General features: G+C 38.3%; 1 protein-coding gene across 13 annotated transcripts in view; it reads right to left on the bottom strand.

The window, feature by feature from the left end:
- Window positions 1-1,294: 1,294 nt before the first annotated feature.
- The window catches only part of ARHGAP24 (Rho GTPase activating protein 24), a 476,093-nt gene continuing 456,180 nt past the window's right edge, over window positions 1,295-21,207 (bottom strand). For all 13 annotated transcript variants that reach the window (XM_036906338.2, XM_036906333.2, XM_057502414.1 and 10 more), the window contains 5 exons: window positions 20,055-20,187; window positions 18,532-18,605; window positions 16,136-16,257; window positions 5,179-6,250; window positions 1,295-2,050 (listed from right to left, as the gene is read on the bottom strand). In XM_036906338.2, coding sequence (XP_036762233.2) covers window positions 1,807-2,050; window positions 5,179-6,250; window positions 16,136-16,257; window positions 18,532-18,605; window positions 20,055-20,187 — 1,645 coding nt within the window. In that variant the 3' untranslated portion in view covers window positions 1,295-1,806. The remainder of the gene's footprint in view (window positions 2,051-5,178; window positions 6,251-16,135; window positions 16,258-18,531; window positions 18,606-20,054; window positions 20,188-21,207) is intronic.

Here is a 21,207-nt window from a genome sequence, read left to right as displayed (position 1 = left end):
AGTGTATATCAATGATAACTTAATTTAAAAAAAGAAAAAAACATACTTGGACTGAGGCATATAAAATAAATGATAAATATTAAAAAGAAAAAAAACTAGGGAGAGACATACTGAGATCAAACTTGCCCACTGGTTAGAGTTTCCTATAGGATATCTGGGTAAAAGAGTGTGGTTAAAAAACTGGAAAGAGAAAAGAGAGCTGCAGATAAAGAAGGTGTTGCTGTATAGGTCATGGCTGAGCTCAAAGGACCACGGAAACTAGTTCAGTGGAAGGATATGAACAAAAACAGGGCAGGGACAAGGATGACTGCTGTATGGACCACTCTCTCCTTTGAAAATAAATAAATACACACAGAGAACCTGCAACCAACACAATCCTATAATTCACGTAGCCTTTATTTCCGGATGTCTTTTTGTTCTCATATGCGAAAGATGTATTTGCCTGGCTTCTCAAAAATCATTGCCTGATTGAGATATGAAGAATTGTTCTTCCCAGACTCTAGCTCCAGAGAGCCCTGGGCTTTTCTAGAAAGTTCCCATTACTGATGTTCACAAATTTGTTAAAATTGGATCTTTAAGCATTCATGTTTTATGGGTATGTTTTCAACAGGGAAGAGAGCAATATTGTAAAAACTGGAAGTAAAGTGATTTGTTTCTTGTAAACTTGTCACCTCTTCTGGTGCCCTCCAGCACCTCCCTCTTGCTGCAAATTGCCCTTGCCAGCTGCCTCCTAGAGAGAGTCCCAAGTAACAGCAGAACAGTCAGCCTGAGAGAGGAGAAATATCGCCCTACGGCAGCCCTCTAGCAGCTTAACTGAGGGACACAGCAGTGCCGTCGCTGCCATGTGGCTGTTGGGGGTGGGGTGGGGTGCCAGGTGGAGAACAGGTGTTCATGCGGGCACAATTTAGCAAGCAGTGTTCTCAACTTCCAAATAGCAGGAAGAATTTCTTTTGTAACTATGTAACAGTTACAGTCAGTCCAGAAGGTCCGAATAATTCAAGGCATGACTAGTTGGATGCTTTTCTTTACCGTCTTTCCCTCCTGAGGTGCATCCTGCTGAGCAGACACGGGTGGGTGGAACTGGCAAGGCAGACAATGGGGCTTGAGAAGGGGACTTTTTTACAGGGTCCAAAATTTCCTGTCTCAGGTCTTCTCACAAGGAACACTGAGCAGTGTCGAGGGAAGAATTTGAGAAACAGTTCAAAGAGTCCTGGTGATTCTACTGTATTTTATAAAATTATTGACATTTCTCTTTTTGGTCATGGTAAAGGACTATTGGCACAAACAGCACAGCCACAAAGTATTCTTTTGATTTTAATAACTCATCTTATATATATTTATATATCTGCTTATCTTCATTTCCTCAGCAAAAGAGGAAATAAAAATATTGATCTATAAAATAAGCTGATGATAGATAACACAATGCCAAAAATAGCTTATGTTAAGTGCAAGGGGTGAAGCTTGAAAGCAAGCTAAACTGCAACAACATATTGATTTAACATTTTAAATACAAGGCTTGCAATAAAATAATTCTTGAGATATGCTTCTTATTTTTAGTTTACTTTTTTAAAAACTACTCTATATACACATATCCAGTTGTAACACTTGACAGTAGCATTATGGGCATGGGAATATAACTTTGGTACACACTGCAGAAATGGATGGTTAATGTCTGTAAATGATATTCCTTCACAGGGAGACCACTGTATACGGCCAGGTGACCAGCCACCTGGTCCCATTTAATATTTCCACCAGAACCCCCCAAGTCCTTCCCAGATCCATGGGAGACCGCAGGCTGAAGCAGGCTCACTGGATCCATATCGTGTTTCCCCTCTCGGTTCTTCGGGGTTCCACTGTCAGCTCCCCAAACGTGGAAAAAAACTGCTCCATTTCTTTCTGAAGCATGTCATTCCTTTTCTCTGCATCTTCTTTTGCTCGCTCGGCGTTTCGCATCTTGATTTCTATCATCGTGAACTTCTTCCTTTCCTGATCTAGTTCATCGTGGAGGCTCATCATCTCTGTTTCCAAAGTCAAGTTTCGCTGTTCTAAGCTACAAAGGGTGAGGGAGGAGAAAGAGATAAAGTGATTTTATTCACTTGAAATGTGAGAGGGACTCAAATATTTTGTGAAGGCTGTTGCTGCAATGCTTAGGAAATTGGGATGAGCCCTTTTAGATCGGTGAAGCAAGGTTCAGTGATTGAAAAGGTGCTTTTTGTTGTTTTGTTTTGTTTACTATTTGTTAAAACAGTGTAGTACCATTTTAACCAGAAACTCCAGCACCTCCTTTGGGAAAACTTAGTTATCATTTGAGAGTGAATGAATGAATGTCAGCACAGAGACCCGGAGGCCAATGTCAGGTATCACAGAATGGCAGATGCTGGAGGCAAGCCAGGCTGCACGGCTTCCTGGGGTCATTAGACGTGAAGTGAGATGTACTAAAAGAACGGGAAAAGTGTGATAACATCAGAAGGAAAAGAGGGCAATTACGTTTTCTTTCTATCAAAGGAAAAATAATGATAGTGAAAATATCGTTTTTAGATAGTGTAAGTCTCATAGCAGGAAGTTACTAATCAAAATTTAAATGCTATAATGTTACTGATCTCTGAAAAAAAGACGTTTAGCAAAAAAGCATTTTTACAATTAAAGATGACTAGTCCTTAATGATGAAAGGACCAATTCATCAGGGAGATATAAACAATTTTGAACTTTCATGCACCTAGTGGAAAAGCTTCAAATTATTCAAGGTAAAAATATAACAGAATTATAAGGAGAAATTGATAAATCCATGATATATTAGATTTTCTTTCTCAGAAATTGTAGATCTGATAAAAATTAGGAAAAATGTAAAAGATTTGGACAACTTTATTAACAGAATTGGTCTATTAGTTATATATAGAATCCCAAACCAATAAGAGAATAATTAATTTTTACTAGACCAATTAATTGATATCATACAAATGGATTTTTCTGACCACACTATAATAAAGTTAGAAACTATTTAGAGGAAGAAAGTACACCAAACTCAGATGTTTAAAAACTAAAAAACATATGTCAATGATAGATATTAAAGTAAAATGTTTTCTGTCATCTGTATCATCTGTCATCTATGTATCTATCTACCTCAATATTTGTGGGGTGGAGTCAAAAAGGAATTGAAAGAGAAATGTAAGTTTAATAGGAATGATCAAAAATTACCTAAAACAATTACCGTTGTATTTCTGTGGCTTGGGCACATGGCAGAGCCTCTGCCCTCCCTTACTGCTGCCCTCTCCCTCTACCTGTCAGACCGGTGGGAACGCTACAGAGAAAGCGTCCACTGAGATGGTGCTCTAGTGGAAAGGTCTCTTATTTTTATCAAAGTCTCTGAAAGGCACCGTAGATTGCAGAACATAAACGTATCACCAGTGTTCTCATAAATGAATGCGTACATCTGCAGCCATACAGGATAACTTTTTCCTCTCCTAATGCAGGTTTAAAGCATTAACTCTTGCTTCGCAGTGCTAATTGCTAATTTATCATCAGGCATTGGCAGAAAATCAGAGTTCTGATAGCCAGTGATTCCAAAAACTGCATCCAGAAATAAGAGTAACTTTATATGATAATGATGCTGTTTTTCTTCTTATTTAAAGCTCCTGTTAGTCAGCATTATATAGAAAAATTCAAACCAAGTTTCTGTTCAGCTGAGTTTTCAATCTAACATATAAGTAGCATTTTAGTTTAAATTTACCATAGCTCTTAAAAATACATACTTCTGGCCTGATAATTGATATATGGATGGGACACATTTTAAAATAAAGTCTTATATATTAAAAAGAAACCATGTGAGATTTGGACCATGGAAGCAGCATGAAGTAGGACAAAGGCTGATGTTCACACTGTGAGGATCTGAGGACGTGGTGCAGGAGGACAGCCACCAGCCACATGGCCGGAGACTGGCACTGAGACCACCAGAGGGCCCATGGCACACTGAGCCAAGCCTTGGGGCCTCCTGACTTTGGAGTACAGTGTTCTTTTCCCTACACTATGCTGAAAGGAGAACATAAAAATAATCAGTTCTGTAATCTCTATAACCATAGTGAAAATGTAGGGGTGGTGACCTTCAGTTTTCCTGTACGAGGTTCTATCTGTGGGTCCTGGGCTCCATCCTCTGTATTCCTGCCTGTCCAGTCCATGGGACATTTGAAATTCAGAGGCACTTCGAACACAGGTCCCTCAGCTAACGCCCTGTGTCTTGCCTGAGTTGCTTCCCTAGAGGAGTCGTTGAGCAAACTTTACCTTGGTCATTGTGTGAGAAGACGTAAACTGATATAAATTAGGTTTTAGCATAGTTGCTTTCTTATAAATCAGAGTTTTTGCTCCCCTTTGAGGTAACAATGTCCCTTGTCCATTTGAATACACTTCATGTCATCACTTTCCTCAACAACCTCCATAGATTTCAACCTCAGAGTAAAAGCCAAAGACTGAACATGATCCTGAGCACACCTGGGCTGTTGCGGCTCTAAGTGCCTCACCCAGCCCATCACAGGCGTTAGCCCTGGCCTTTCCCCCCAGGCATCTGCGCAGCTTTCTCTAGAACTTCCTAAAAGGCTCTATACTTAAAGTTGCCCCTCACCAACACTTCATACCCCTCTTCCCTGCTTTAGCCTTCTATTTAGCATCGGATCATTTTACTTATTTATCTGACTCCTCAAGTAGAATGGAAGCATGTTCCTGAAAGCTGAGTTTTTATGTTTTATTCACTGCTGACCCTCAGGGCCTGGAACTGAGCCTGGTTATTTCTGCAACTTTTAAAAATCCTCATTTCATCCTCATCCTGTCAGTTTAAACAAGCTCCTTATTCTCCATTCGTCCCAACTTCCCTCTTTCCAGCCTTCTAACATTTAATCATAACAAGAGAGAGCATTATTGAGCACTATTCTGTGTCAGAGGTGATGCTCAGTGATTTATTATGTGCCTTTGAGGTAAACACTACTAGTAGTTAAGTTTTCATGCTAAGAAACAGGCTCATGGAGATAAAGTGCACTTTCCCAAAGCCCCACAGGTACCAAATGGGAAGCCAGCACCTGAGCATGGGTCTGTGGCCCTGGAACCAGCACCCTGAAGCCTCTGTGTAATCCTGTCTGCAGGAGGAGGCTATCGCACCCTCTCTGGCAGTTATGAGCCCCCGATTTTCCTCACCTTTTTATCCTGGATTCGTACTCTATCTTCTGCTTGGTCATTTCCTGCTTCAGGCTGGAAACTAAGCTGTGCAATGCGCTGTGGCTGCTGGCGGTGCCCACGAACGTCTCACTGTTGTCGCTGCTGCTGGCGGCTCGGCTGCTGCGGCCTCCCACACTCCTCCGGTCACTTTTGTTTTCATAGTCCCCAGGGTGGGAAAGGTCGTCCTGTGGGGGCCCATCCAGGACAGGGTCCTCAAAGTTCCCACCATAAAAGTCTTGCTCCGGGCAGGTGGTGGTGGAGGAGCGACAGGAGTTGGAGTTCTCAGGGAGGGAGATTTCACAGGAGGACGTGGACCAGGTGGCGCTGTCCACACTCTGCTTGTCATCAAGGTTCACCATGGGGAACTGCTGGTGCACGTTATCGTAGGTGGACAGCCTGTTGTGCTGGCCTGACTCTCCCGCTTGCTCTTTCTGCTTGTTATCCCTCAGGGTCACATAGCCATTGGGCATCCAGCTCATGCTGCGACCATTCATGGGGTTCCCAAGGGTGTCTGTGTTCAAAATACCCATCCGCACCGTTCCGTTCTGTACACTGTGGGTACCCATTTTGGTGCCAGACCCCTTCAGGGAAGAGGTCCTTCTAGCCTGTATACTCCCACTGGGGGTGGTCTGGGTTTTCTCAAGACTTTCTGTATTACTGCTGCTGAAGGACCCATTGGTGACGATCCCACTGCCCTTATTGAAGGCGGGATTCTTTTTGACCGTGAGCGGGGGGCTCCTGGAGACATCCAGCTTGTGAACGCTGCCCCTGGGGCTGTTAGTTTTGCTGCCCGATAGAGACGTGGGGGATCCGTTATCCATGCTGCTTCTCTGGGGAGACTCGGACTTGTCCCAAGAGCACTGCCTGCTAGGACTGTCCTTGGTGTTATTGTTCTCCTTATTCTGCAGCTGGCCCACCATGGCTTTCTTCTGAATTTCATTGTTGTTGCTTATTCCATCTTGCGGCTTGTTTTGCAGTTCTGCGTCTTTGGGGAAGAGGCGATCATGTTTGCTAATCATCATTGACATCAACTGCTGGACCACCACAGTGCCTGGAATTGCATAGAAATCAAAGTAGTGTGAGTCAAGTAGTTTTTATTTATTTCCCATTTTGAAAGTAACTCTTAAAGAATCACATTCAGGCAAACATTCAGCATTATTGTTAGCAATGTCAAACTATATTGTTAATGATGATAATAGCAAGAGAAGCTAAAATTTCTTTAGCATTTGCTATGGGCCATGAACTGTACCAAGCACTTTACTGTTGTTAGTTTAGTTTGATTTTAATACAAATCTATGAATCAGTAGTTCTTATCAGTGTACTGCAAACATGCAGTAACTTATTCAAAGCTCGAGTTAAAGCTACTAAGGAGGAGACTCAGGGCTTGAACCAAGTTCCAAAGACTGGGATCTTAATTATTACACAACATTTCTTGCACATTGACATTTAATTATGAGAAATTCTTTCTAGGAGGAGATTCACTGTGGTGTCTTACCTGATAATTGCCTCATACCATCAAGGCATTTTAGTGGCATCTTTTAGTGAAACCCCATACAATCTCTAGTAGATAAATGGTCTGTCTTTCTAAGGTAGTTTCATATGATTTTTGTTCACTATTCAAAAATTTCAGGGCATTTTAAGTGACATCAGCCAGAATGATGTAATAAGGACTTCTAAAAAGTCCTCTCCTCCATAAAAGCAACTGACAAAATTTTCTGCATCAGTTTGTTGCAATATGGAAAGTGTTTCTCAAGAAAAATTGTTGACTACCAGTAAGAACAGCAAGCTCTATGGTGTTTTAACTTTCACTGTTCCCATCCTCCTCTCCCTAGCTTTGCAGTAGCCTTGAAAACCAACAGCCCACAATCACAGTTGGAATCAGCAACCTGGCAGACCCTGGAATGGGGTCGCCAAACAATGTCAGAACTCCTTAGAGCTCCATTCCCAAAGAATTATCTTTGACCTGTCTGCTGGTTCCCCAGAAGACCCTACTTGTGATGCATGCCTTAATTTGATCTGATGGGGAATTTAGCCAGTGTGAGCAGCATGTTCCTCCAGGCATTTGTCAAAAATAATGACGGTTTACTTTGTTTAACATCATGGCTGCTTGTCATAGTGGATAATAGTAGGCTAACCAAAAAGCTTAAGAGAAGAATCTGAGGAAAGAGATTTCCCTAGGAGGCCGTGAAAAGCTCTGATATATTCCTGGAAACCCAGAAGCCTGCATGCATGTCCAGGGCTGTGTGTGTGCATAGAAACAATCTGAGAAATGCCTGTGTCACGTCTGGTTGATCTTCAGGTTCTGCACGAGCAGGAACTAAAGGAGGGCAGAGCTGTAGGCTGCCTGTCAAAGCTTTGCCCCCCACGTGATGCAGAGTGCCTTGGTAGGGAATGGTGGACTTACTGGCTATAGACATTTAGGGAAATCTTTGTCTAGTTAGCTGACAACTAAATGAACCAAGCAGAGACTCCAGTGGTCACATATGGCAATATACATAGACTTTATAAAATTGGTCCAGAAAAGTCACTAAACAATCAAATAACAACAATAGTGACAACACACCCTAGGTGGGGCTGGATCCATGTTCTGAGCTTCTCCCTTTATCATATTATCAAAAATGTCCAGTTTTCAACACAAAATTGTGAAACATGTGAAGAACAGAGGAAGAATGGCCCATGTGCAGGTAAAACAAAAACAAAACAGAGGACTCTGAGAAAGTCCAGACGTGGTCCTCACTAGAAAAAGACTTTCATCAAATCAGCTATGGGAAATGTGTTTCTAGTCACTAAAGGAAACCATGTGTAAAGAAACCAAAGGAAAGCGAGAACAATGTCTCACCTAAGGGACAGAAAGTACAAAAAACAAGTGAATAGATTTCTGGAGTTGAAAGGTGTGCTAACTACAATGAAAAAAACCAGTGGAGGTGATCAGCAGCAGGCTTGAGCAGGCAGAAGCGAGAATCATACCTAAGGATGGTTCAGCTGAGGGTATCCAGTCTGAGGGACAGAGAGGAGCAGGAATGAAGAAAACTGAATAGAGCTCAGAGACCTGCGAGACACCCTCGAGCATGCCAGCATCTGCACAGTGGTCATCCCAGAGGGAGAGTATGAAGGAAAATGAGCAGAAAGAATCTTTAAAGAAATAGTTGCTGGAAATATCCCATTTGATGAATGACATGAATCTATACAGCCAATAAGCTCAGCAAGTTTCAGGCAAAGTAAATGCAAAAGAACTACACCGAGACCCATCTTAGTCAGGCTGTTTTAACCAAAAACAAGGAGATAACCTCAAAAAGTAACAAGAGAGAAGCAATTCATGTGTAAGGGATGTAACACAATTCATGTGTTACAGCTGATTTCTCATAATTTTTCATTGCCTGAAGGCAATGGGATGAAAAATATTTAAAAAAACACTGTCAAGTAAGAATTCTATATACAGCAAATCTATGCTTCAAAAATGGAGGAGAAATAAAGACATCCTAGATAAACAAAAACTGAGAGAATGTGTCACTGCAGAAAACACTGAAGATTCAGGGCACTTTAAAGAGTAGACCCTCAAGAAAGAAAACATTTCTCTCAGAGATAAAAATATTATGGTTCCCACTTGATCCTCATATTTTTACTATGGCCTGTATACTATGAATTAGAAACCCATACCTTACAAGTTTAGGATAGTAAAAATAACTTAGACAATGGTGGCTACAAAGGTTAATCTATTGTTAAAAGCAGTAATATATTTAAAAATCGATAGATTTGTCAGGTTTTATGGCATATTAACTGAGATCTTAAAATGTATTTTTCACATATTCCTCACTGACTTACAAGCTGGGTTCCCAGGCCTTAAAACTGGCTGCCATGATTAATTAGGCTTCTGGGATAGTTTCCTAACTGAGGGCCTCCTAGTCCCCTAAGAATCTTCTTAAGGATTAATTTTATTCATGTACCCACAATAAACAGTATAGGCTAATGCAAACATTAGTCATCTTTGTTTTGGTTTGAACTATATTAATTTGGTGTGTTTACTGGGTTTATATCATATTGATAAAAGCCCATAGAGTAGTCTCTCATAAATACAGGGAAGCAACTTAAATTTTATTATTAAGTGTAGCTTCTATATAAAGTACCTAAAATGAGATTTGATGAGGAAAATGACAACAGGGGCTTTTGACAATGCAGATTTCTACTGAAACAGCTACGAATTGAGCAGCTGTCAGAGAGCAGAAGACTGACCTGGGGTGAGACCACTCTAGCTTAAAGCAATACCTGGGCAAGATTTGACCTGAATGTAATTCAAAATTCAAATCTGAATAAGAAAAATATGTTATAGCCATCTATTTCCTGCACACTTCCTCTGTGATGATTCCAAACTTATATTTAGATCAAGCATCTGCAATGTGGCAGGTCTGATGCTGGATCAGTGTTGCTCAAACATTAATGTTTATAACACATTACCTGGAGATTCTGTTAAAATATAGGTATTGGGTGGAGCATGAGACTTTACATGTCTAACCAGCTCCTGGATGATACCAACAATAATGGAATAATAGCACTGACATCACCCTGAAGCTTCAAAAGTTCAGGACCCACCAAAGACCTTTGGAATCAGAATCTGCATTTTAACTATATTGCCAGGGGACTCCTTATGCATGTCAGATGCTGAGAAACACTATATTAGGTGAAAATGTCTCACTTAAATCTTCTAAATTAAGTTTCTTAAAAAGCTGTGAGATAGGAGTTAACATTTTTCAGATGAGAAAAATGAGGTTCAGAGAGGTTAAGCTGTTTGCTCAAGGCCACACAGAGGATAAGTGACCAAGGGGAAATGCAATACAGAATCATCTTACTCCAGATCATGTATTTTGTCCTATTATATTTCAGCTGTTGGGATTTGAACTGCAGCAGTAACAGACAAACAGGCAAACTTGGGGTTCTGAATTAAAAACTGAATAAAAGACAACTATTTATTGAATCACCATTAATTATTACAAAGTTGTGGAATAAAAAAGACAACTAAATTAATGGTATTATATACCAATCCTTTCTCTTTTAGTAACCTCTGAATTTGTCATATGTTTCCAATGAATGTGGCAGTGAGTCTGAGGGAAAGATTCTCGTGTAGTTAAAATGCCGTCAACACTGTCCCATACTGTACTATGTTTGAAGGCATGTGCACTTAATTCTATTTTACTATTTGCCCATGTGGCAGACACACTCTCAAATGTTAGCAGCCTCTTGTATATATGACTCTGCCTAGTACTTTGGGAAAATGGAGCTTTTTTCCCCCATTACTGGAATATTAACATTTGAAGCATCACTGCTTCCAGTCACGGCTGTGAACTGTGTGGGACATTTGATTAGTTAGAGCAACATCCCCAAGGTCTCAGGATGTGTCTGTGAACAGCCATGCCAAAGAGGATCTGCCGCAATCACAGAGTGAGTGTCAGGGCCCCGGGGAGCCAGAAATCTCTCTCTGCCATCTAGGGAGGCTTTGCTTTCATCCAGTCTCCAGGAAAATAAATGGCTATAGCTCCTTACTAAGGGACTTTCTTTCAATTTTTATAGCCACTTAGGACAGACTGTCTGGGTAGTAATGATGAAGCGTGTTTGGCTATCTGCGTTATCTTCTTCCCTTTTCCTTCCTTCCTCTCCATCATTCTCTTTCCCAGAACGCTGATGAGAGGGATGGAGCCCAAGGAACGAGGCCAGAGTGGGCATCCTCAGCAGCCTGGTCCAGAGGGTGCAGGCCGCGAGGGTCGCACTGCGCTCCGCGATCCAACCGTGCCCTCTGGCTCGACTTTAATATCATATTATAGGTACTTTTCTTTGTAAGAATTAGATAAGAATTTAGTTTTCTTTAATAAAATGTACCTAGGCCTTTAAACTACACTCACATACACATATTTATTATACATGTACAGCAGTATTGTATGAAAAAACTTTCAATTTGTACTTTTTACAATGAATAACCCTGTACATGTGTCATTCTGCAAATGTATAGATATTTGTAAGATATATCATGGAACTTTGACAAATGAAAGTCAAATGACAGATCAGGTGACAAATTGACACTAATCATGATATAGAAAGTCCCCTTGTGCTGCTTTGTAGCCAATCTCCTACCCTGCCTCCCATCCAAGGCAACAGCTGATCTGCTTTTTATCACTGTTTTTTTTCCCTTTTCTAGAATCTCATATAAATGGAAGTACACAGTATGAACTCTTTTGTGTCTAGGCATTATTCATTTAGCATAATACTTTTGACATTTATCCATACTGCTGCATGTATCAGTAGTTCATTCTTTTTATTACTGAGTAGTATTCTATTTTATGGATGTACAGAAATTTATCTGTTCACTGATTGATGGACAATTGGTCTGTTTCCAGATCTGAGTTATTATCAGTTAAGTTAATATGAACATTTGGCTATAAATCTTGGGTGAAATATATTTTCTTTCTTCTTGGTAAAATACTTAACACATTGCTCTGCTGGGTCTATAGTTAGTAAAAAATTATGTTTATGAGACCCTCTCTAACTCTTGCAAAATAGTTCTAGCATTTTCTGTTTCTACCAGCCAAACTTGGTATTTTCAGCCTTAATTTTATACTTTGTAGGGGATGTGCAGGCATAGCTCTTTGTAGTTTAAATTTTCATTTCCTTAGTGGCTAAAGATGTTGAGCATTTTTCCACTAATTATTTGCTATTTGTCTTCTTTGATGAAATGTCAAATTCAAATCTTTCACCCAATTTTTCACTGGGTTCAGTCTTATTATGTGAAGCAATGCAGAAATTGTCCCCTAGCAGTAATCTAGGGCAATAGCAGAATTCCCCTCACTTGTTTGCCTCTCTTAAGAATAATGGGCATACTACCCACTGCCTAGCATTTAAAAGCTGCTATTTCATATATTTTCCCCCATATTTTCTAGTTGTGTAATTTGGGAGAATAAATGCAGCCCCTGTTCCTTCCTCATGGCCAGAAGCAGAATGCAATATTGTTGGGCAGTAATTTTAAATAATGCTAAAAACAGTCCTCAAAGGGTTTCCTTTAAAACACCTATCAGTTATATAGATATGGATATGCCTATTAACAAGGTTATCACTAATGGCTACATCAATATTGGAATAGAACAGTAGTAAGAGGAGCACAATGGTGAGGAATGTATAGAGAATATTTAATGTAAGAGAGAATTTTAAAAGAAAGAAGAGTTTTAAAAGAATAATCCAAATTATCCATGTTTTTCAATATAATTCACATTAGTTGACTGCAAATATTATGTAAGTAGCCAAGAATGAGTTTAATTCATTTAAAATATCTACCAAAATGAGAAAAGAAGGCAAAGGATAATATTATGGGTCAGTAAACATTTAAGGCTCATTTGCCAACCTGTGCAATTTTTACTCAGACCTGTTGTTTATAGTGAGAGGAAATGCTGAAGGACAAAACTAATGCACATGGATTAAACTCACACTTAAGAGCGAGCTCATGTTGTATCGAGCTATTGTATCTTATGGACTACTTCAGCCTGAGTATATTTGATTCAATTGTAATATTTTGTATATAAAATGTGGACAAATGATTAGGAGGCCATGAGCACAAATACAAGTTTGGTCTTGGAACTCAAACCCAGAGAAAGTCAATGCCTAGCTTCAGTCTGGTTTCTATCTAACCTCCCATTGCCAATTCCCAGAGCTGCCAAGTCAATTTCCTGAGATAAAAATCCAATCTCAACATCCTTTTGCTCAAAAATGATGAGACTTCTAAATGCAGAATGGTTTATAAGGCTTGAGACCGTTGTGAGGTCTTTCTAGTCATTCTTCCACCAAGAGTCCCCATATGCCCGATATCACTGACCTTACCAAATTCTTCATTCAGACACACTGTGGACTGACTTACCTGCCTACCTATGACTAGGTTTCTTCCTCTAGTGGGATGACTATTTAAATGCCTCTTCATCTATGAAGCTTTCCTGACCTCCAAGAGAAAGTCTGTCATTCCCTACTTTGTACTCTCAGAATTCTTTGACATATCACATATATAACATAATATTTCTTATACTATTTACAATTAAATGTTTGCATGTTAAAATCTCCAAGTCAACTACAACTTTGCTGAGGGCCAAGCATTTTCTTTAAATATGCAGTCTTAATGAAGAGTGTTGCACAAAGTAGCTGCTTAATGAACCAGTGTTGGCCATTATAACATCGGTATTCTGAGACTATTATGTGTCTGACGATTAATTATGACGTATTTTAATTCTGTCATCATCAATGTCTTTGAGAACCAGGATTCTCATTTGTAAGAAAAAAGATAAAACTAGACTATAGAAAAGAATGAATAAAAGCCCTATAGTCACTTTATTGAATTACAAGTGTAATTTAAACTTGTGAGAAAACTTTTCTTTGATAAGTAAGTGTGCATCTATGTATACTGTGCATGTCATATGTATGTCTGTATGTATGCATTTAGATCTACCAGCTCTGTCCCCCTAAAAGCCTAAACAGTGACCAAGCCAGTAGCAGTGAGCATCAAGGGTATCTAGATTTTGATCTTGAAATATCATTTCCAACTAAAAGAACTTTTTAGAAATTGGATGGTTGGAAATTTGCTGATTCCAGATTTGGTATAGGAAACATAATATGAGTGTGGGGAATCATGTCATATAAAAAAAAAGCATGCCAAAAGGACTTAGAAGACAATTTAAAAAGCTTCCACTGGCCAAAGATGGGAAACAATCATGACAAATAATTATAAAGAACAATAATTACAAAGATTGACCTATTAAATAGATTGAAATTCATGAGTTCATAATGATATGTTAAAAATAAAATTAAAAATATTAATGAGAAGAAGGAAGAGGAGGAGGGGGCCTCAGTTTTAGGGTGTGTCAAGAATCTATATTTCATTGTTTTAAAAACTGGTAAATGAAGGGAAAGACTCAAGCAACCTTTAATTTATGAAAGTTACCACTGGGTTATTAAGTAGTAGAAGAGGGGAATAGTTTTTCTTAAAAAAACATGGATGAACCTTGAAGACATTATGCTAAGTGAAATGAGCTAGTCACAAAAAAAACACAATTACTGCAGGATTCCACTTATATGAGGTACCTAGCACAATCCTTAGAGACAGGAAGCAGAATGGATTGCCAGGAGGTGGAAGGAGGGGAGCAGGGGAGTTGTGAATGACTATGAAGTTTGAGTTTTGCAAGATAAACAGTTCTGGAGATGGATGGCGGTGACGGTTGCACAATATATGAATGCACTCAGTATCACTGGATTGTACACATACAAATAATTAAGATGGTAAATTTCATGTTATATGTATTTTACCAGAACAAAAGAAAAGGAAAAAAATGTAGAATTAAAATATCCCATTTTCAACTTTAGTGAATTAATGGTTTTAAGAATTGTACTAAGATAACAAAAAGAGAGATAATCAGACACTATACAACACAATTGATAGCCTTGCCAAGAACAGCAAATGTGAGTTTGACCCAGGTCCTAATTTGTAGAAAACAGGACAGAGGAATATGTTAAATTGCACCACTAATATGCAATCAACAAAAGCCAGACCATGGGAAATTCTACAGGTCGGATAACCTAATTTTTCATCAGATAAATTATAAGGGATCCTGTATATTAAGAGAGCCTTTAAAAGATATCAAAAATAGCAATAGCAAAGATTAAATATAATGTCTCAGGAAGTCCATTTGGTCAATAAAACTATATAGAAAGTCCAGGAAGTAATTGCTATAAATATCTGGGTAGTACGATAGAGGATGTTAATTAAGGAGGATGACCAGATGGGGGGACAGAGCACAAGGACAGGCATTTGGGATACCTATAAAAGTTATATTTCTTGACCTGGGGATGATTTCTAGAATTTTTATCTTGGACAAATCCATTAAGATGTACATGTGTGCGTGTAAGTGGTGGGGGTACTGGTTTTCTGTATCATATATATTTATTTTATATTAAGCACAAGATTTTTAGAAAACAATAGACTAAAGTATCTTTAAGCTTCTCGTAGGATCAAAGTTCATATTTTCTAATGTTTGCTAAATTCCTCACACAGAAATGACAAAGTATTCATTCTTATTGCCCAAATTCTGATGTTCAATTTATATTCCCTCAATATTTGACAAAGGAAAGTACACTGAGTTGATGTAGGCAAACGCTTAGAAGCCTGCTTTCTCTTTCATAAGACAGAAAGGAATGAAAATCTTGCAAGTTTCAAGAAAGGAGCAGTATCAGGGGGATATTTTGTTCTAGACTACATAACTCAGAGTAAAACTAAAAATAATTATTCTTTCTCCTTGCTTCCCTATTAAATTCTCCTTCAGGCCAGTTCGCAGAAAACAGTTCCTCTTTGTGGCCATGGGTGCCAGAAGTATGCTAAGCAGTGAGCCCTGCTGGAAATAAGCAGAAGCAGCAGTTCATTGTGAAAAAGAATTTGAAGCATTTTGTAATTTAGATAACAAGAATTCCCTCATGTTTCAACTCGCAGATAAATAAGAAGCACTATCTTATAGAGGACAATATTTTTTCTACCTCCTGAAATCAGTCTAACAAAACTAAAATTAACAATAATATATCAACTTAAAATAGTAATATTTTGAATTTTCTGAAAATGGCATTGAACTCAAAAAGTGAACTAGATTATTCCAGTTCTTGCATAATAGTTTGCACATGGTTTATGGAAATCAATTTATTCTTGTAAGGCAATTGAGGAATCTTTCAGTAAATTATTATGTTTAGAAAACTCTAAAAAATGCCTGATTCCCGAAGAGATATGATTTTGCATTTGAAGAACTTGAGGCAATAAATGGAGGTACCAGGAATTCACTTATTCCCTAGTTTCCTCAGAGGAGAAGAGTTGCAGACCAACCAAAAGACAGTTGATTGCTCTTTTGATGAGGGTGTAAGGTAATCATTTACTCACCCTCCATGATGGTCAAAGGATCTTCCACTTTAGGGCGTAGGATGTTAGGGCCGAAGACAGTGGCCAAGTTCTGCACACTCATTTTGTTAACTCCTGAATAGGACTGTACCTCATCCAAGAATCTATTGGGTGTAAGAAGATGAACAAAACACCATGAGATCAAATCTGTCAGTGGAAGAAAATGGGTTTTGGGGAAATACATGAACTGGAGTATGTTCAAAGATGATTATGGAGTCAAAATTGTTTAGAAATTCAAACATTTCTCAGTCAACTATGGAGAAAATACAGGGCAAATTGTTAAGGATCAAATTTGAGGGATCATATCAGATATCAGCTCTGGCCTGGCTTGACTCGTTTTCTTCTGTCAGTCACAGAAACAAGTGTGTTTGTATAATGCTAATGTGCACTTGAGATTCAAGCATATGGATTTCCTTCCAATCCTTAAATAAAGTATTAAACTTATGTACATACTCAAGTTGAGAACTATAAATAAAATCATCTGGTACAACCATTTATTTCAGAGAGAAGGAATCAACCCTCTTTGTGAAGACATGTGTGAGCTTCAAATTTATAGGCTATTAAAAAATGAGATCGAACATGGTTTAAATTAAACCCCCAGTTTTAATGATATGAAAAAATGCAAGCACAAATTCTCTCATTTATTAGGTGCTAAAGAATAAGAGGCATGAAATAACCAACCCTTTCCTTGAATGATTTTAGTAGAAGGGACTGTTTTTGTTATCTTTCAGCCTTTTTTCATTCCCCATCCCCTCTTCCTTACAAGAGCTTTTACTTCATGGCTTACTAACTGTACTGAGAGTCAAGGAAGAAGTGATAAATTTTAAAAATAACTTATTTAAAATGTTCTTTAAAATAATATATCTTATTATGTGTCAGTCCTTCTGCTAACTTATTAAATTCTCAAAGCATCTCTATGAAATAAATACCATTAGTATCTCCATTTTATAGATGGGACAAATGGGGCACCAGAGAGGTTAAAAATCTTCTCCAAGGTCACAGAGTTAATAAGTGGCAGAGCTGAGATTTGAACCCAGGTGGTCTGCCTCTAGAGTCTGTGCTCTCGGCTACTATCCCATGATTTTTTGAAAAGGTACCTATTGCCACATTTTCATTACTGTTATATACCCTAAATTATACTAAAACTGAAGGCAAAGAAAGTGAAACTACTGTTTCTTATTGAAAAAGCTAAAATCAGGTCTGCTTAAATATTTCAAGGGAAGTTAAGTTTTTCTTTTGTGGATATAAATACTTGCAATATGTTTCTTAAAAAAGATTTTTTCCCTTTTACTTAAGGAAAATGTCACCCTTTTCTTATCCATTAAGAATAGATTGGATGAGTTCAGAATCTTGGGACAGAACCATTACGTGTTAATAGTCAGTGCTATCAGTGAAACTATTTCAGATTTTTCAGATTCTGAAACCTAAGGTCTTGTTTGTTCCTGAACATAACCATCCCCAAACAAAGTAATGAAAGGAGGTTTTGGAATTCCTTCTCAGAGTTGACAATGGTCTGGCATTAGTCTTAAACCCCATAGTTATCAGTCTGCTGAATATTGACCTAATCATGACACAAAAAGCTTATGGAAATAATGTATTGCCCTGAATTAAAAATTTGAATTTTATTATAAAATGAACAGGGAAGCTATCATTTTAAGATTCCTTATAGTGACTTGTTGTACCAATCATAAATTTTCTAAGTTAATGTTTCAATTTCACATATTTTTTTTCTTAAATAGGGGCACAGACATGGCACATACTATACCAGACCTTAAGTTATACCTGATCATTGAGGAAGAGAGCTTTACCAGGCATGATTATTGCTCTACCAGAATTAAATTGCAATGTCTTTTCAATGAGTGGAGAGAATTGGAAAGAAAATTATATTTATTGAACACTTACAATATATATTAATCATTTGAAAATATAACTTTATTTCTAGAACAACTATGTGAAATGTGTTTTCACTACATTTACCTATTACAACCCTCAGACTTAGAGATGATAAGAAAATTGCATAAAGACACATTAGTCAGTGGTAGGGTCTGAACCCCCGGGCAGATCTTTCATGCCAAGGTCCATGCTTCTTCCTTAAACAATGGCACATGGCACATGTACAGATGCCTCTGATGGAAGTTCAAAGCAACATATCTTTCATGGGTAGAGGCAAGAGATTTCAGAAACAAGAGATTACAAAATCAAGCAATTTTAGTGCTCAAAGAAACGTTTGAGATCACTTTGTCAAAACTTTTAGTTCTATAGAAGCCAACACTGGAATTCAGAGGAGTTAATTGATTTTATTCATTGTCAAAAGCAAACTAGTATCTGGCTAAGTAGAGTCATGTTCTGTTTAGTTTTGTCTTTAGGACAAATCTTACCTGCAAATATACTTGAGGAGGTTGTAATTGACCACAGGTAAACTCTTCACTTGCTTTGCTAATTCCTTAATACCCTGTGTATGAAGAAGAGAATAAATGTTATCTAAGCCTTGGCCAAAAATTAATGCAAATGGAAAATGGGCATACTTTAAAAAAAATTGGTTTCACATACTGCCAGTGAAGGATCCTGTCCTGAAAACATGCCAATATCGCATAAGGCATTTCAGAAATATTTTTAAAGAAGTGAAAGCATTTCAAATATCTCCATATGTAATATTTGTGGAAAAACAGATTTAAAGCAAAGCCCTTTTAACATTTTTAACATTTGTCCACAATTGACTGAAGAGGGAAAATAGACTCATTTATAGTAGGATTATATGGGGAAAAAGTTGCTTGGATATAGAGAGATTCCTTCCCATTTTTAGCATGTCCAAAACATAGACAAACACATGTTCATAAACAAATAAGTCACTAAAAACCAGTCATGTCTAGAATACATTGTTTGGGGTGGGATGGTGGGGCAGAAAGGCTAACCTTCTTGGAAATTTAAAAAAAGAATTAATTGCTTTGGTTCTTCTCATTGTAGAACTTCTAAAATGTAAATGGTTCCAGAAAAGCTAATGGATAATGTAATCTGATCTGTTCGTCTCCCTGTAAAGGGCCAGGCAGTAAATATTTTAGATTTTCTGGGACAGATAGTCTCTGTCTCAAATAGTCAACTCTTCTGTTGTAGCACAAAAACAGCCACAGATAATATTATATAACTGAAGAAACCTTCATTTACAAAAAGCAGGCAGCAATTTCAGCAAGATTGCCAAGAAAGTACAACAATGGAAACAGCCTTCTCAACAAGTCAGTCATAAAAGACAACACGTTGACTAACTCCATTTATATTGACACATCTGGAATAGGTAAATCTACAGAGACAGAAAGCAGATTAGTAGTTGCCAAGATCTGGGAAAGGAGGGACTTGGGGAACAGGAATGGAGTTTGCTGTGGGATGCTGAAAATGTGCTAGATGTTCTGAAATTAGACTTTGGTGCTGGTTGCACAAGTCTGAGAATATACTAAAACACACTGAACGTACATGTTAAATAGGTGATTGTATAGTATGTGAATTATACCTCAATAAAGCTGTTTTTAAAAACATAGGCAGTAGGTAGGATTTGGTAGGAGCCATTGTGATTTAGAGGGCATGCAGCTAAAAGGGGAGCAGGAAATATAGCACCCTCTCTGTTCATGGAGGGTTGGGCCTGATGCGGCATACCTCACCATTCAGAGGAACACAGTGGCAAGGGGTACTGAGCCCATTCATTCAGTTGCATTTGTCTTTTTGATGAGAGAGGAGATTAAAAATGGGACCTGAGTTGTGTGTGTAAAATCTGAATGTGTGTGATGTCAGTACCTAGAATAGTGAGAAACAAACCCAGGGGAGGCACAGGGAAGTATATAGACTAAAGACCTGGAATGCTGATCCAACTCCCAAACCAAAGCTGTTTTTAGAAATAAATACATCAACTCACAGCTTCCTCTTCCTTGCTGAGCAGTTTGGCACATGATAAAAAATCTTCGTACTTTGCATAGGGAATAACTGGCTCTGGAAGTTCTCGGAGGTACAGTTTAAGAAGTGACGCCACCGTGTGTACGTCCGTGTTGCTGTGGAGAGACAAGTGCGAAGATATTCCTTGGGGTAAATTTCATACTGTCTGATTTACTTGGTCATAAAATACACATCTATAAATTCTGGCAATTGAATTAGTCATTCCAGCGTTCAAGAAGCACACACATATGTAATGCCTATTCAATGCCACACAGGTAAGAAAGGGAGGTCCCTGCCAGGAATCCTCAGTATGGTTTGAAAATATTCATAGGTTCAAGCATTTTGTGTGTGTGTGTATTTGATGTTAAGCAACAGTGTTAGCTTTCTAAAACAATGAGAACATACTAGACTTAAAATAAAACAATACAATAAAAAAAACCAAATCTACATATGTATGTATGTTTTTATGATACTTATGCCAAAATTAATTACTTCTGAATCCTGAATTCATGTATTATTCTTTAGAAGACACTGGTGATTGGTCGTAGATACCTAAAGCCTAGTATGACCTGATACAACTTTTTAAGCAGAATTCATTTTGAAGATGATTGATGCTTAGCTTGATTGCTTGTATAATATTCTAAGAGGTGGAATCCAGAGTCTGCCAGAAAGAGAAGGAAGGTGCTACAAAAATAACTGATAAAAATCCAACATGTCCTTGCATGTCATGCAAGATTTATTTTTATTCTCTACTGAATACCAGAGTGACAAAATATTTTACTGAAATAGTAATTTGTATTTTGTTCTCTGTATCTCCCTGTTATTCCATGAAGATGGCTGGCAGTAACAACAGGAAGAACTAGGTCTTCGGATTTTTTATTTTATTTTGTTTCATTTTGCTTTTATTTTGAGGTATGGGGACAGGAGTGTGGAAAGGAGAGATCCACGGTGTTGATAAGAAAAACAGAAGCCCCATATGGAGTCACTGATGCCAGGCCAAGTCACAAAACCGGGGCTTCCCACAGAAACACAGTCTTGACAGTCAGCCAGGGATTTTCTGGTGAGCACCAATGAGGCCGTCTGTCACATGGGCCTCTTCATCTCTCCCAAAGGATGAGGTCATCTGTCTGGTAAGA

This window comes from Manis pentadactyla, chromosome 5 (assembly GCF_030020395.1).
Source record: "Manis pentadactyla isolate mManPen7 chromosome 5, mManPen7.hap1, whole genome shotgun sequence".
Taxonomy (NCBI): Eukaryota; Metazoa; Chordata; class Mammalia; order Pholidota; family Manidae; genus Manis; species Manis pentadactyla.
Note: the sequence above shows the minus strand (reverse complement) of the source record. Positions and strands in the feature narration are given on the sequence as shown.